General features: G+C 51.8%; 1 protein-coding gene and 1 non-coding gene across 2 annotated transcripts; both read right to left on the bottom strand.

Moving 5' to 3' along the window:
• Positions 1-1,986: 1,986 nt before the first annotated feature.
• CRX (cone-rod homeobox) lies at positions 1,987-13,417 on the bottom strand. Its single transcript, XM_036432637.2, is given in 5 exon segments — positions 1,987-3,247; positions 5,309-5,460; positions 6,362-6,519; positions 13,177-13,306; positions 13,309-13,417. Coding segments are annotated over 5 exon segments (1,182 nt in total). The 5' UTR covers positions 13,403-13,417; the 3' UTR covers positions 1,987-2,599.
• On the bottom strand, positions 8,435-8,541 carry LOC118716004. Its single transcript, XR_004987031.1, has one exon. It is a non-coding gene; the product is annotated as a U6 spliceosomal RNA (small nuclear RNA).
• Positions 13,418-14,768: the final 1,351 nt, after the last annotated feature.

Raw genomic sequence — 14,768 nt, 5'->3', positions numbered from 1 at the left:
CTAGCTCTCTGTCCCTCTATCTTCCTCTTCGTAAAAAAATCAATAAAATATATTAAAAAAAATAAAAATAAAAAATCACCCAGACTTTAAGTGGGATTCAACATTTTAATCATTTTCACTCTGTGAGGGGCCAAGGAAGGGGGATCTAGAGTTCCAGGGAGTGGGAAAGGGGAGGAGAGAGGGCCTGGGGTCCCTTCCTTCTGTCCCCACTTCCCTTGTCACTCTTCCCAGTTTTGGAAAGTAGATCCTTTGACATCGACGCCTGGAGAACCAGAGGTTATCCCAGGAACGGCCTGAACAGATCTACCCTGACTCTTTCCAACGCCTTGAGAAGTCTTGGGAGACCCCAAGAAAGGGATCCTTGTGTCCCCAGGCTCTGTGGCCTTCCAGCCTCCTTCAGAACATCAGGTCCACCCATCGAGCCCTTCCCAGACCCTCTTATCACTCTGCCTTTGAATTGCGTGCACAGATACACCTTCCCCGGGGATGGGGGAACTCAGTCGTTTACACCCAAGATCCCAGCCTCCTGCACAGAGCGTGGGAGCGTCTACAAAATGAATAACTGACACAGCATTCTGGTCCCCACATAGGGCACCAGTCCGGAGCACAACGTCGCCTCTGCCGCACCCTCCCTTGTGAATTTTGCCTGGATCCCCCCAGCCTGCACCCCAACATGTGCCACCCTCCTCTGCTTATCGGTGTCTCCCACTCTGGATTCTAGCCTCTCCTGGGTTTAATGTCACAGAGCCCAGCAGGGCTCAGGCTCACAGAGAGGACCAAGTGTTGTGTTGAATAAGACATTTCTGTGGGCTCTGGTGACCACGCTGTGTTCCTTGGGGGGTTCAGGGCTGGGGACCTCTCTTGGCCTGAACCCAGAAAAATCATCGGATGCCTCCCAGCCTCTTCTCACACTGTGGCTTCCTCCTGATACCCCTTCCTGCTCTGGGGGCCTGGAACCTGTTCCTGCCAGGTCAGGAGCACAGGTGACACATGTCTCTTCCCAACTCTGAGTTCAGTGACCTCAGATTTGTGCAACTCAGCCCAGTGGGAGTATTTGTACCTCAGTAATTGGCAAACACTAGAAATCAGGGCTCTTCCTCTTCCTGGAGAGTGAGTTGTTAGCCATCTTCCATTCATACCACTGGCTTCCCACCCCACTCTCTTTCACCGTGTACCTGAAACCCACGAGGGACAGGCTCCCGGCTCCTGCCTCCCCTAAGCTAGGAATGAAAGAAGTCAGGTCAGGAGGAAGAGGCCAAAGCATCCAGCTTCCAAGAATGTCAACATGCCCGACTCTTTCCTAAAATTCTCACAGGCTCTCTTTGCTGTGGGTCAAATTATATTGAAAGAGATAGGGTGGTTGTCCCAGGGAAACATCCACAGGCCAAACACTGCCCGTCCAGTCAATCAAACTGCGAGCAAACAGCCTTAAAGGGGAATTGTCTATTTTAAATGTGGGCCTCCCTCCAAATCCAGTTCTCACCCTATCCCAACGTTTGTGTATTGATAGGTCGGGAGCCTGTCCACCCCTTTTTCTCTACGAAATACCCACAGCTAGAGCTGGTCCACCCCTGGAAACTACCCCAGTCCCTCCCATGTCTGGGTGAACTTCACCTTTAGACAACCTTACAACAAAAGGAAAAAATATATAGACAAGGAGCAGGCAACTTGCCTTCCATTCTCCTACCAAAGGTGCCCATTCCCGTTGTCCGAATGAATGAATGAATGAATGAACGACAAAGCACCTTTATTTTTTATTTTATATTTTTAATATATTTTACTGATTTTTTATAGAGAGGAAGGGAGAGGGATAGAAAGTTAGAAACATCGATGAGAGAGAAACATCAATCAGCTGCCTCCTGCACACCCGCCCCTGGGGATGTGCCTGCAACCAAGGTACAAGCCCTTGACCGGAATCGAACCCGGGACCCTTGAGTCCACAGGCCGACTCTCTATCCACTGAGCCAAACCGGTTTTGGCCGACGAAGAATCTTTAAGAAGAAACTAAGAAATAGATACTAGACACATAGCAAACAGCCCCCTGTACCTACCCTGTAACTGTCCTTTGTGGAGTTGGTTATAATCGCCAAATACATGGTCTTGATTTAACTGTATAATTGGCCTAAGGCTCCACGATGGGGCCTCGTAAAGCCTGTCTTTGGAAGTTCTAGCAGGATCCCTAGCCCCGTGCTAAAGAAGAGCCTAGAATGGAAAGTTAGGGAATCGAGGCTCCCGACGGGTTTGTTCAAGGGCATCTTGGTTCCCACCTAAACATTTACCCCCAAATCCACAGAGAGTTTGGTTTCATTTAAATCTCAGGGCAAGTTCTCCATGCCTGTTTCTGGAGTCTGGGGCTCGTGTTTGAAAATGCCAGTTAGGATCGGCGTGAGGTCATGCTGGGTTGAGAAAACTATGGAGCCCTGCTGAAGGAGCCCCGCTGAAGAGGAAAGGGGTGGACTGTGGTGTGTGAAGCTGCTCAGGAAGTCCATGTGGCCACGGCCTTCGGCAGGATGGCTGCCTCCTGCTGCTTTCTCAGAGCTGCCGTCCAGGTACCTAAGCTTCGGGGAGGAGACGTACACAAGAGGCGGAGAAGACGCTTCTATAAGATCTGGAACTTCCAGGCACTCTGATCTTTGTAGTCCAGAGGGTCCATGGGGTTGTAGGCAAATTTCCATGTGCCTGTAGGGTCCTTGAATTCCAAGCTGTCCATCGGGCTGTAAGTGCCATAGCCCTGGCCTGACAGGGAGGTGGGCGACTGAGCCAGGGAGGGACCCATGGAGGGGCCAGAAAGGGGGCTGAGAGCCGGGCCCCCCAGCTGGGGCACCATGGGAGAAAGGTAGGGATCCAGGCCACTGAAGAAGGAACTGGGAGACCCATAGGCTGAGGGGGAAGAGCAGAAAGCGGAGGCTGGGGCGTAGGTCATGGCATAGGGTGCTGAGGTCAGAGAAGGCCCTGAGGCCATTAGCCCGGCCCTCTGTGCCTCGGGCAAAGGGGACTCCGAGGCTGGACTCCAAATGGACACAGTGGCCACCGCCGTGGTGGGGGAGCCTGAGGGACCGGGCAGAGGGGGGCTGTAGGAATCTGAGATGCCCAGGGGGTCTGGACAGACATCAGCGGAGGGCCTCGGGGATGCTCCTGCCTTTCTCTTGGCAGGACGGGCCTTGGCCTGCCCGCCTGGGGGCTGCTGCTGCTGCTTCTGCTGCTGCCGCTGCTGTCTGCACTTAGCCCTGCGGTTCTTGAACCAAACCTGGGGTGGGGGAGGGAAGAGGAGAGCGCAGGGGGGCAGGGGTGAATGTGGGGGGAAGCCCAGTTGGTTCTCAGGAATGATGCTTCTTATTGGTGAGACATGCCAGAGACACACCTTTTCACTTTACAGCCAGATATGGGCCACTCCATCCATCCATCCATCCATCCATCCATCCATCCACTCATCCATCCATCCATCCATCCATCCATCCATCCATCCATCCATCCATCCATCCATCCATCCATCCATCCATCCATCCATCCATCCACCCATCCACTCATCCATCCATCCATCCATTTATCCATCCATCCATCCATCCATCCATCCATCCATCCATCCATCCACTCATCTATCCATCCATCCATCCATCCATCCATCCATCCATCCATCCATTCATCCATCCATCCACCCATCTATTCATACATACAATTATACATATTCTAGAGGCCCAGTGCATGAAATTTATGCACTGGGGAGGGGGGCTGGGAGCCCTCAGGGGATGTCCGACTGATTCCCAAGAGACCCTAAGCCATCAGTCGGACATCCTTAGTGCTGCTACGGAGACGGGAGAGGCTCCCGCCACCACCACCATGCTTGCCAGATCAAGTTTCAAATTGCCCCAACTTTCTCAAAAGTAATTTACTGTTGGTTTACCAAAATCAGGATTCAAACAGGAACCAGATTGTGTTTACTTATAGGTTTCCTGAAGTTTCTCAAATCTCTAACAGTTCCCCGGATCCTGGCTGAGAGGTGCTCCTACTGTGGGATCGAGCTGAAACTGGCCCCCCAACATCCCCTGAGGGAGGCCCAGATTGTGAGAGGGGCCAGGCCAGGCCGAGGGACTCCACCAGTGCATGATCAGGGCCAGGGAGAAACACAGGAGGTTGGCCAGCTGGGGAGGGACCGTGGAAGAGACCCAGGGCATATCCGGCCCATTTCACTCAGTCCCAATTGGCCAGACCCCAACAGCAAGCTAACCTACTGGTCAGAGTATCTGCCCCCATTGGTGGTCAGTGCACGTCATAGCAAGCAGTTGAACGGCCTTAGCATGTCATTAGCATATTATACTTTGATTGGTTGAACGGCCAAGCAGTTGACCATACACTTAGCATATTAGGCTTTTATTATATATAGGATATGTTCATACAAACACACATATATTCATCCATCCAGTCATTCATATGCACATAAATACATTCATCCTCCAATGCATACATACAGTCACACAGATATACACATAACTGTACATTCATACACACATATCCACCCAATCATGTGTACATACATGCAATCATACAAACACACCCATTCAATCAATTAGTAAACATGAACTAACCATCTTCTACATCCGTGAAGCTGACATTCTAGCTAAGAGAGACAGATTATAAACTATAATTCAGTAAATAGCAGACTATTTTAGAAGGCAATACATACTATAGAAGAACTATTGTAATTGAGCAGCATAATGGGGAGCAGTAGAGTTGGGGGTGAGGAAAGATTGCTGGTAAAGGTCTTGAATAGGTGATGGGGAAGAGCCATTCCAGGGAACAGAGAGTGCAAAGGTCCTGAGGCAAGAGTGTGCTTGCAGCCGAAACCGGTTTGGCTCAGTGGATAGAGCGTCGGCCTGCGGACTGAAAGGTCTCAGGTTCGATTCTGGTCAAGGGCATGTACCTTGGTTGGGGGCAGATCCCTGGTGAGGGGTGTGCAGGAGGCAGCTGATCGATGATTCTCTCTCATCGATGTTTCAACTTTCTATCCCTCTCTCTTCCTCTGTAAAAAATAAATTATATATATATATATATATATATATATATATATATATATATATATATATTTTTTTTTTTTTTTAAAGAGTGTGTTTGCAGGCATGTTAGGGGAGGACCCAGGGGCCAGTGGCTGGGGTGGAGTGAGAAGGGTAGGAGTGGGAGAGACGAGGCCAGGGACGGGGCGAGGACTGTAGGTCCCCTTTAGGACCGTGGCGGTCACTCTGGGACCTCTCTTTCCTCCCTCACTCTGGGTCCCAGGAAGGGCTGGGAGGGGCCCCGGAAACAGAAACCCCACCTGAACCCGGGACTCGGGCAGGTTGATCTTCAGGGCCACCTCTTCGCGGGCATACACATCCGGGTACTGGGTCTTGGCGAACAGGGCCTCCAGCTCCTCCAGCTGGCTCCGAGTGAAGGTGGTCCGCTCCCGCCGCTGCTTTCTGGGAGCACCTGGTAGGGGGGCGGGACAATGGTGCTCATTGGTTGGAGCATCATTCTATACAACAATCAGGTGACCAGGCCCCTCATTCTCTCCTTCAGCCGGTGTGAGGCCCTGAGGGTGCGTGGGCGTAGGCGTTCATCTGCCCTGACCTTATAGGCCTCCCTCTGCCCCTGGGAATGGGGCCCCTTTTGCCTGCCATCTTTGGGCTCAGGCCTCACCCTGAGGAGAACTGGTGTTAGCCTTGCAAGGAGGTGTATGGATTTATTTATTTTTTTGTCCCCTTTCCAAAATTCCTCAGGCACTAAGACATAACATTGTGGGTATCCAACCATGTCCAGCCTATCAAGGTCCATCATGTTCAATTTAATGGGGTGAAAAAGCCCAGCTAATGCTAAAACCGATTTGGCTCAGTGGATAGAGCATCAGCCTGCGAACTGAAGGGTCCCCGGTTCAATTCCGGTCAAGGGCATGTATAATACCTTGGTTGCAGGCACATCCCCAGCGGGGGGTGTGCAGGAGGCAGCTGATCGATGTTTCTCTCTCATCAATGTTTCTAACTCTCTATCTCTCACCCTTCCTCTCTGTAAAAAATCAATAATAATAATGATGATAAAAAGCCCAGCTAACAAATAATGCCAAAGAATGGAGAGCTCCCTTCCCTAATGGATTGGAATCCCATTGGGTCCCTGGTCCAGATTGCTCCCCGCTCCCCCACCCCAGAAGGAACCGCTGTCCTACATCCTAGGAGTGTCCCTGTGCTTCCCTCCAAGCCGCATGGAACGGTGTTTGCATTTGCGTGCGGCCCTAATGTCACCCCTGTGGGTGCCCATCCTCTTCCTGAGGACAGGGGACCCCAGAGGCCCCCAAAGAGGGGGCCGGCCCTGGTGCGGGGAGGAGGGCTGAACTCACTCGGGTAAGACACGGCCTGGTGCATCAGGTCCACCCCGGGGCCGCTCAGAGCCAAGGCGTTGACGGAGTAGTGGGGCCCCGGGTTCATGTACGCCATCATGATCTCCGCAGACACGGGGCCCCGGGGAGCGGGCCTGCAAGAGAAGGGGCGGACAGGGCTCAAACTCTCCTTTGCTACATAGGGGTGACAGGAAGGCTTGGGTTCAAATCCTGCCTCAGCCTCTTTGCCTCTGTGCCTCAGTTTTCTCTCTATAAAAATGAGATAATAGATCAACCAATGGACATAAAACTCTGGGGAGGGAGGGTATGCATAGGAGGGAGGGGGGCAAAAAAAATCAATAAAATATATTTTTTTTAAAAAAATGACCTGCTGCCCTAACCGGTTTGGCTCAGTGGATAGAGCATCGACCTGTGGACTGAAGGGTCCCAGGTTCGAGTCTGGTCAAGGGCATGTACTTTGGTTGTGGGTACATCCCCAGTAGGAGGTGTGCAGGAGGCAGCTGATTGATGTTTCTCTCTCATCGATGTTTCTAACTCTCTATCCCTCTCCCTTCCTCTCTGTAAAAAATCAATAAAAAATATATATTTTTAAACAATGACGTGCTGCTAAGGATCCCAAAATTTCATGAACCCTGGCCGGTGTGGCTCGGTGGTTGGAGCATCATCCTATACAACAAAAGGTGGAAGATTCCATTTCTAATCAGGGCACATACTCAGGTTTGGGGCTGGTCCCCAGTTGGGGCACATGTAGGAGGCAACCAATCTGTGTTTCTTTCTCTCTCCTTTCCTCTCTCTAAAATAAAATTTAAAAATTTACTGTTGTCCTGGCTGGTGCGCTAAGTGGTTAGAACATTGGCCCTTTGCACCCAAGGGTTGTAGGTTGGTTCCCCAGCCCTGGTTGGGGCGTGTGTGGGAGGCAGCCAATGAATGTGTCTCTCTCACATCAATATTTCTCTCTCCTCCTCTCTCAATGGACAAAAATATCATCAGATGAGGGTTAACAACATCAAATAAAAGCTCTTCTCCCCAGCCAGCGTGGCTCAGTGGTTGAGCATCAATCTATGAACCTATGAACCAGGGGGTCATGGTTCGATTCCCAGTCAGGGCACATGCCCAGGTTGCAGGCTTGATCCTCAGTGGGGGACATTCAGGAAGCTGCAGATTAATGATCCTCTCTCTTCTCATTGGTGTTTCTATCTCTCTGTTCCTCTCCTTTCCTCTATGAAATCTAAAAATATTTTTCTTTAAAAAAAAAAAACTTTTATTGATTTCAGAGAGAAACATCCATCAGTTGCCTTCCATATGCCCCTGACCAAGGATCAAACCCACAACTTAGGTGTGTGCTCTGACCAGGAGTCAAACCTACAACCTTTCCATCTACAGGACGATGCTCCAACCCACCGAGCCACCGGCCAGGACTGGATAACTTCTTAACCAATTTATACAGGTAACCTTTTCGAAAACAAAAGCAACCATAAACTCTAAAAACAATAACAACAGAAAAGAAAGAAAAAAATCCATGAGAACCTTCCGAGGGCCTTGTCCTCGTTAAGGTTACCTCGCAGATTCCCAGGGACAGCGTGTGCTGTTCCCTGAGCCAGGAATGCCTGTCCCCAGTTCAAGTCCCCTCAGCATCGAACCACTCCTCCTCTGGTTCCAGCTCAAACATAACTTCCCAGGGAGGCCACCCACACCCTCAGCTGGATCTCTCTCTCTCTCTCTCTCTATCTCTCATCTCTCTCTCTCATCTCTCTCTCTCTCTCTCTCTCTCTCTCTCTCTCTCTCTCTCTCTCTCTTTCTCTCTCTCTCCTCTCTCTCTCTCTCTCTCTCTCTTTCTCTCTCTCCTCTCTCTCTCTCTCTCTCTCTCTCTCTCTCTCTCTCTCTCTCTCTCTCACACACACACACACACATACACACAGGCTCATTCCTGTCCTGTTGCTCAGGACTTTGCACGTATGAAGTACAACACACATACGTTCTGTCTCCCCCAACTCTGTCAACCACCCGAGTGCTGTGACGAGATGTATTTCCGTCCCTGCCGTGTTCCCAGCGCCCCTGATAAGTACATGTTCTTAAAATATGGAACACCACGAATTTGTGTGTCATCCTTGCGCAGGGGCCATGCTAATCTTCTCTGTGTCGTTCCAATTTTAGTGTGTGCGTGCTGCCGAAGCGAGCACCCCAATGAATATTGGAAAAGCAAGCGTATTCACCATGAGGGATGCGAGAAGACACACAGCCTCTCTGTTCTCGTGGGAGTGAACTTCCAGGTTCCAGTCAGGGAAGTGGGCAGGGAACAAGGAAGTAGACTGCCCAAGGAAGTAGGCCCACTCCCCCGCCACCCCCGAAAATCAAAACGCTTTCAGAGTCTCAGGAACTCCGAGGAAAATTAGACGGGGGTGATATCATCATGGCGGGGGGTGGGTGAGAGCAAGGCATCTAATTCAGAGCAGGGAAGACCTCTCAGTAAGGCTGTGACCTTGGTGCTGCCGGCCATGGCCAGACCTCGGGGCCCAGGCTTTGCCAGGCAGAGGGAATAGCAGGCGCAGAGGCCTGGAGGCTGGGATTGGTTCTCTTTCTTGGAGGAGAAGCAAGGTGTCCAGAGTGACTAGAAGGAATAATTAAGGGGAAACATGGGCTGAAACCCATTTGGCTCAGTGGATAGAGAGTCAGCCTGTGGACTGGAAGGTCCGGGGTTCGATTCCAGTCAAAGGCATGCACCATGGTTGCAGGCACATCCCCAGTAGGGGGCGTGCAAGAGGCAGCCGATCGATGATTCTCTCTCATCTATGTTTCTAACTCTCCATCCCTCTCTCTTCCTCTCTGAAAAAAAATTAATAAAAATATATTTTTAATAAAAAGAAGGAACGTGGACTAAGACTACGTAGGACCCAATGGGAAGGTCTTGGGGAGGTTCGGTGCTGATAATAGTAACAGCAGAAGCAGCAACATTCATTCTAAGGCTCTATGGGTGACCTAGCAGCACCCAATCATCTTCATCCTGGACTTCACACCCTCGCACTGTCCTTCCCACTGGGCAGGACTGATGTGTGCAACCAGCAGGCTGTCACAGAAACGACAGAGCTACTTCTGCGGCTGTCTCTCTCTCCCTGGAGGGAGACAAGCCATCCCATGGGGAGGTCTGCGCAGCCAGGAGCCAAGGCCTCCTGCCAGCAGCCATGGGAATGAGCCCCCAGACAACCCCTCAATCATACAGTCCTGGGGGAGCTCTGAACACGGGGGCCTGAGTTCCCTGAGCCCGAACCAGGCCGTCCCACTGCTCCTGGACTCCTGTTCCTCAGAAACCGTGGGACATCCTAAATCTTGGCCATTCTGAACTTCCAGGTTTGGAGGCAGTTTGTTACACAGCCGTAGCTCACTCATACCCAAGCCTTCTCCTTGGAGATGTCACTGACTCCTTAGCACAGCCTGTGTTATGGGATGTCCCCGTTTTACAGATAAGAGCATGTGCATGCTACGAAAACCGGTTTGGCTCAGTGGATAGAGCGTCGGCCTGCAGACTGAAGGGTCCCAGGTTCGATTCCGGTCAAGGGCATGTACCTTGGTTGCGAGCACATCCCCAGTAGGGAGGGTGCAAGAGGCAGCTGATCGATGACTCTCTCTCATCGATGTTTCTAACTCTCTATCACTCTCTCTTCCTCTCTGTGGAAAATAAAAAAAAAAAAAAAAAAAAAAAAAAAAAAAAAAAAAACATCTGCAGGCCAGGTGCCAGGACGTGCCCAGGCTGTGCATGAGGCCCCTGGATTCCTGGGGAATTCCTGACGTCCCTGTTCTCCCAGGCACCCCCCATCCAATCCCACCCCACCAGCTTCCTGTGTCCTCTCTCTCTTCTCCAGAGAGCAATGATGTTCCATCGGAACCTCCGGAGAGTGAAAACACGGAGAATCATGAACGTGTCCGGCTCCAGACAATTTGCTGAGCCCAGAACAAGAGCATCCACCTCTGGTGTCTTCGCCCTGGAATCCCCACTGGGTTATTGTGCCAGCGGCTGGCCTCCCCGGAAGCCTGGGATTCTCTCCCTGGCTGATTCCGTCCTATGGGTAGGGAATGTGAGTCTCCCTCCCCATCCAGCAGCTGATAATGATAATGACCTCCCGGATATAGGGTCTGTCCACTCCTCAGACAGCAGACAAGACTTGAGCAAAGAATAATAACAAGCCCTGACCCGGTAGTTCAGTGGTTAGAGTGCCGTCCTGATATGCCAAGGTTGTGGCTTCGAATCCCGGTGAGGGCACATACAAGAATCAACCAGTGAATGCATAACTAAGGGGAACTGCCCAGCCGACATGGCTCCGTGGTTGAGCATGGACCTATGAACCAAGAGGTCAGGGTTAGATTCCCAGTCAGGGCACATGCCTGGAATTCGGGCTCGATCTGCAATGTGGGGTGTGCAGGAGGCAGCCAATCAATGATTCTCTCTCAACAATGATGTTTCTATCACTCCCCTTTCCTTCCTTTCTGAAATCAATCTATATATATATATATATATATATATATATATATATATATAAAAATAAGGGTAGCAACAAAATTCATGTTCCCCTCTCTTCCTATCTCCCCTCTTCTTTCTCTAGTCAATACATAAAATTAAATAAAAAAAAATAATAACGACAATGCCGAAACCGGTGTGTCTCAGTGGATAGAGCGTTGGTCTGCGGACTGAAAGGTCCCAGGTTCGATTCCCATCAAGGGCATGTACCTTGGTTGTGGGCACATCCTCAGTAGGGGGTGTGCAAGAGGCAGCTGGTCGATGTTTCTCTCATCATTGATGTTTCTAGCTCTCTATCCCTCTCCCTTCCTCTCTGTAAAAAATCAATAAAATATATATTAAAAAATAAAACAAAAATAATAGTGGACACGCATTGAAGAATCCGGGTTTTGGCAACGAGGCAGCCGATGCTCTCAGGCCATCAGGGCTGCTTCCCTCAGCTGCCACCCGGGCGGAGGCTGTGGGTCTGGCCTGAAGGAGCTCAGACAACAACGTTCGCCTTTTGTTAGAATCCCCACAAGCCTGGCAGCAGCCCCGTGACCAGCCTGCCGGGTGAATGTCAAGACCACGATGTTTCAGAATCCCAAAGAGCAGGGAGAGGGAGACCGTTGTCCCTGCCCTGGGGAACCCCTGCGGGTGCTCAGAGCTCCTGGGGTTCAGCAGCCACTGGGCCCAGGCTCCTACTGGAGGCTTGCGCCCCCCTTGTGGGGACTCATGGAGATCATCCTATTCTACAGGCGGGGAAACTGAGCCTGAGGGCGGGGAGGAACGGCCTCCCAGGCCAGGCAGCCACAACCAGGCAACCTCCGGGTGGGGTGCCCAACGGCTCGGACACGGCAGCCAGGGCCTCAGAATGAGATCTTGGGACCAATAACTCCGGTGAAAACTTCCCTATCATCCCACTTCAGAGAGGGAGAAACTAAGGCTTATGTAAGGTGACCAGACGTCCCGCTTTTGGCGGGACAGTTCCGATTTTTAACAATTTGTCCCGCGTCCCGCGGTGTTTTAAAAAAGTCCAAAAGATTTAAAATAATCTTTCCAAAAATTGGGACTTTTTTTTTTTTAAAAAAACACGGTGGGATGCGGGACAAATTGTTAAAAATCGAAACTGTCCCACCAAAAGCGGGATGTCTGGTCACCTTAGCTGTGAGTGGAGCCCGGGTCCCGTCTCACACGTCGGCGGTAGCAGAGCCAGTGCTGAGCCAGCGCCTGTCCCCTGAGCCTGTGCCCTCCCGACCGCCAAGCTACGCAGCCTCTGAGGACCCTCACCGCCACCCCACGGAGCCCGGACGTCCAATTCTGCAATGAGAGCGCTGAGGCTGAGTGTGGTTCTGCCCGTCCTCAAGATCACACACGGTGTGTATGGCACAGAAAGGTGCCAGAGCCCTGCCCTTGACCCTCAAATCTACCGGGATGCCCCCAAAGCAGGATGAGGCCAGTGGCACTGGCTTGCCTTAGCTCATCGGACTGAGGCCCAGGTGTCTGCACAGCTAGAAAGCGTGGGCTTTCCATCCAGACTCAATAGCTCCATATCATCCTTGGTGGGACTCTCCCCCCGCCCCCGCTCAGCCTCATTCAAGGTCCTCCCTCATCAGATCTCCGTGGCCTGTGAGCTCCTCCATCCGTGGGACCAGGACCTGAGGTGCATGGCCACTACCCAAGAGCCTCTGGGTTCCGTGAGGTCCCCACATACTCAGTTCACCAGCACTGTGACCCCCACATCGTCCCCTTCCCCTTGGACATTCTCTCAGTCTCCGCTCCCTCCTTCCTGCAGCCCGGACACCTTGGCCCTCAAGTTCTACTTGTCATTCATCCATCTACTCAACAAACATTGAGGCTTCCCCAGCACAGGCCAGGCATGGCAGGAAATCCAGGTTCCGTGGGGGAGACAGGCGGTCCGTGGGCACACGCACAAAGGATGAGAGAGTTTCAGGCGGTGATGACTTTTTAAGAAAAGGCCACAGGGAGGGGCTAGGTGCCGTCAAGCGGGCGAGAGGCCCCAGCATTGGAAACCGAGAGAGCTTGGAGGGGTCATTGCCCCTGGCTCTTCTATTGTTCCCAAGCCATGCCCCCCCCCCCCCCCCCCATCCACCCTCATTCTCTCTGCTGTAGTCACAACCCAGCGGGGTCCCCGACCTTCAGGATGGAACTTCTGTTCCAGGTGGGATTCTGCCATCAGACCTGGAAGCAGTCTGGAGTACAAGGAGCCCCACTTCTGCCGTTCCTGCCCCCTGTCTCACACCCATCCCTGCTGCCCCGGGGCTCCTGCAGCCCTTTACCTTCAGAAAGGAGGGACAGGGCCCACGTCCGACCTGGACAAGCTGTCAGATGGCAGAGGCTGAAGGAGACGGGTCCCCTCACAGGGGGAGATTTTAAGCCCCGGCTGGCAGTGATGTCATTTGCCATGTGGCCTGGATCTCGGAGGGTAATCCTGGCCCGGGTGGGGGACGGGGCGCAGGGAGGTGACATTGGCTGGGAGGGGGAGGGGCGCCCATCTGCCTAATCCCCTCGTCGAAGCCCCAACGTGACATCCTGGCAATTAGGGCTGAAGGGACAGGGCGGCCCCAGCTCCCGCCTGTGACCCGGAGCCCCCACTCCCCGGGGGAAGGTCCTCCTTAGGCCTCGCCGGTGAGAGAGGAAGGAGAAAAAACGCTGGGATTCCCGAGAGATCCTTCGAAAAATGAGGAAGCAGGGTTTTCTGGGGCCCTCTCCTGGGTCACCCAACAGTCTGTCTGCCAATGAATCCATCTCTGCTCTGCTCCATTGCTTCCTTGCTCTGCCTCTGTTTCCCCTTTTTTGGCCTCAGCCCCCATCACTCTCTCTTTTAAAAAATATATATATATTTTATTGATTTTCTTTTTACAGAGAGGAAGGAAGAGGGATAAAGAGTTAGAAACATTCACGAGAGAGAAACATTGATCAGCTACCTCCTGCACACCCTCTACAGGGGATGTGCCCTCAACCAAGGTACATGCCCTTGACCGAAATCAAACCTGGGACCCTTCAGTCCGCAGACTGACGCTCTACCCATTGAGCCAAACCAGTTAGGGTTTAAATATATTTTTATTGATTCAGAGAGGAAGGGAGAGGGAGAGAGAATCATTGAGCGGCTGCCTCCTGCACACCCACTACTGGGGATGTGCCAGCAACCAAGGTACATGCCCTTGACCAGAATCGAACCTGGGACCTTTCAGTCCGCAGACTGACACTCTATCCACTGAGCCAAACAAGATTCGCTAGCCCCCATCACTCTCATCTCTGACGTTCCTGTGTCTTCATCTCCAGACATCAACTTCTCACACTTGCTTGTTCTCTCTCTCCCTCCCTTTCTTCCTCCCTCCTTCCCTTCCTCCCTCCCTCCCTCTCTCCATGCCAATAGTCTTTGTTTGGGGTCTCCGTGCCTCCGTTTCTCTTTCCTTTGGGCCTCGGATTATACCTCTGTCAATTTGCATGTGTGCCCCTCTCTCATTCTCCACTTCTGGTTCTGTCCCTATCTTTATCAGTTTTACCTGCATTTCTGTCTTGGTCTCTCTTAGGCTCTTCCTCTCCTTCTAACTTTCTCTCTGCGACTCCATCCATCTGCGTTTTGGTTTTGGCATTTGTGCATCTGTCTCTCTCAGCCTCTGTGTCTCTCTAGGCCTGCCCCCTTGTCTGTCCACCTCTCCCTGTAGCTCCAGCCTACCCTCAGTACCTCCATCCTTCTTTATCCCGCCTCTTAAGATCCAATCTTTCTTCCTGTTTCTTTTTAAAAATATATATATTTTATTGATTTTTTTAAAGAGAGGACGAGAGAGGGATAGAGAGTTAGAAACATCGATGAGAGAGAATCATCGACCAGCTGCCTCTTGCACACTTCCCACTGGGGATGTGCCCACAACCAAGGTACCTGCCCCTTAC

This window comes from Pipistrellus kuhlii, unplaced genomic scaffold, assembly GCF_014108245.1.
Source record: "Pipistrellus kuhlii isolate mPipKuh1 unplaced genomic scaffold, mPipKuh1.p scaffold_m20_p_114, whole genome shotgun sequence".
Lineage (NCBI taxonomy): Eukaryota > Metazoa > Chordata > Mammalia > Chiroptera > Vespertilionidae > Pipistrellus > Pipistrellus kuhlii.
The sequence above is the reverse complement of the archived record's forward strand: the minus strand, read 5'-3'. Positions and strand labels throughout refer to the sequence as shown.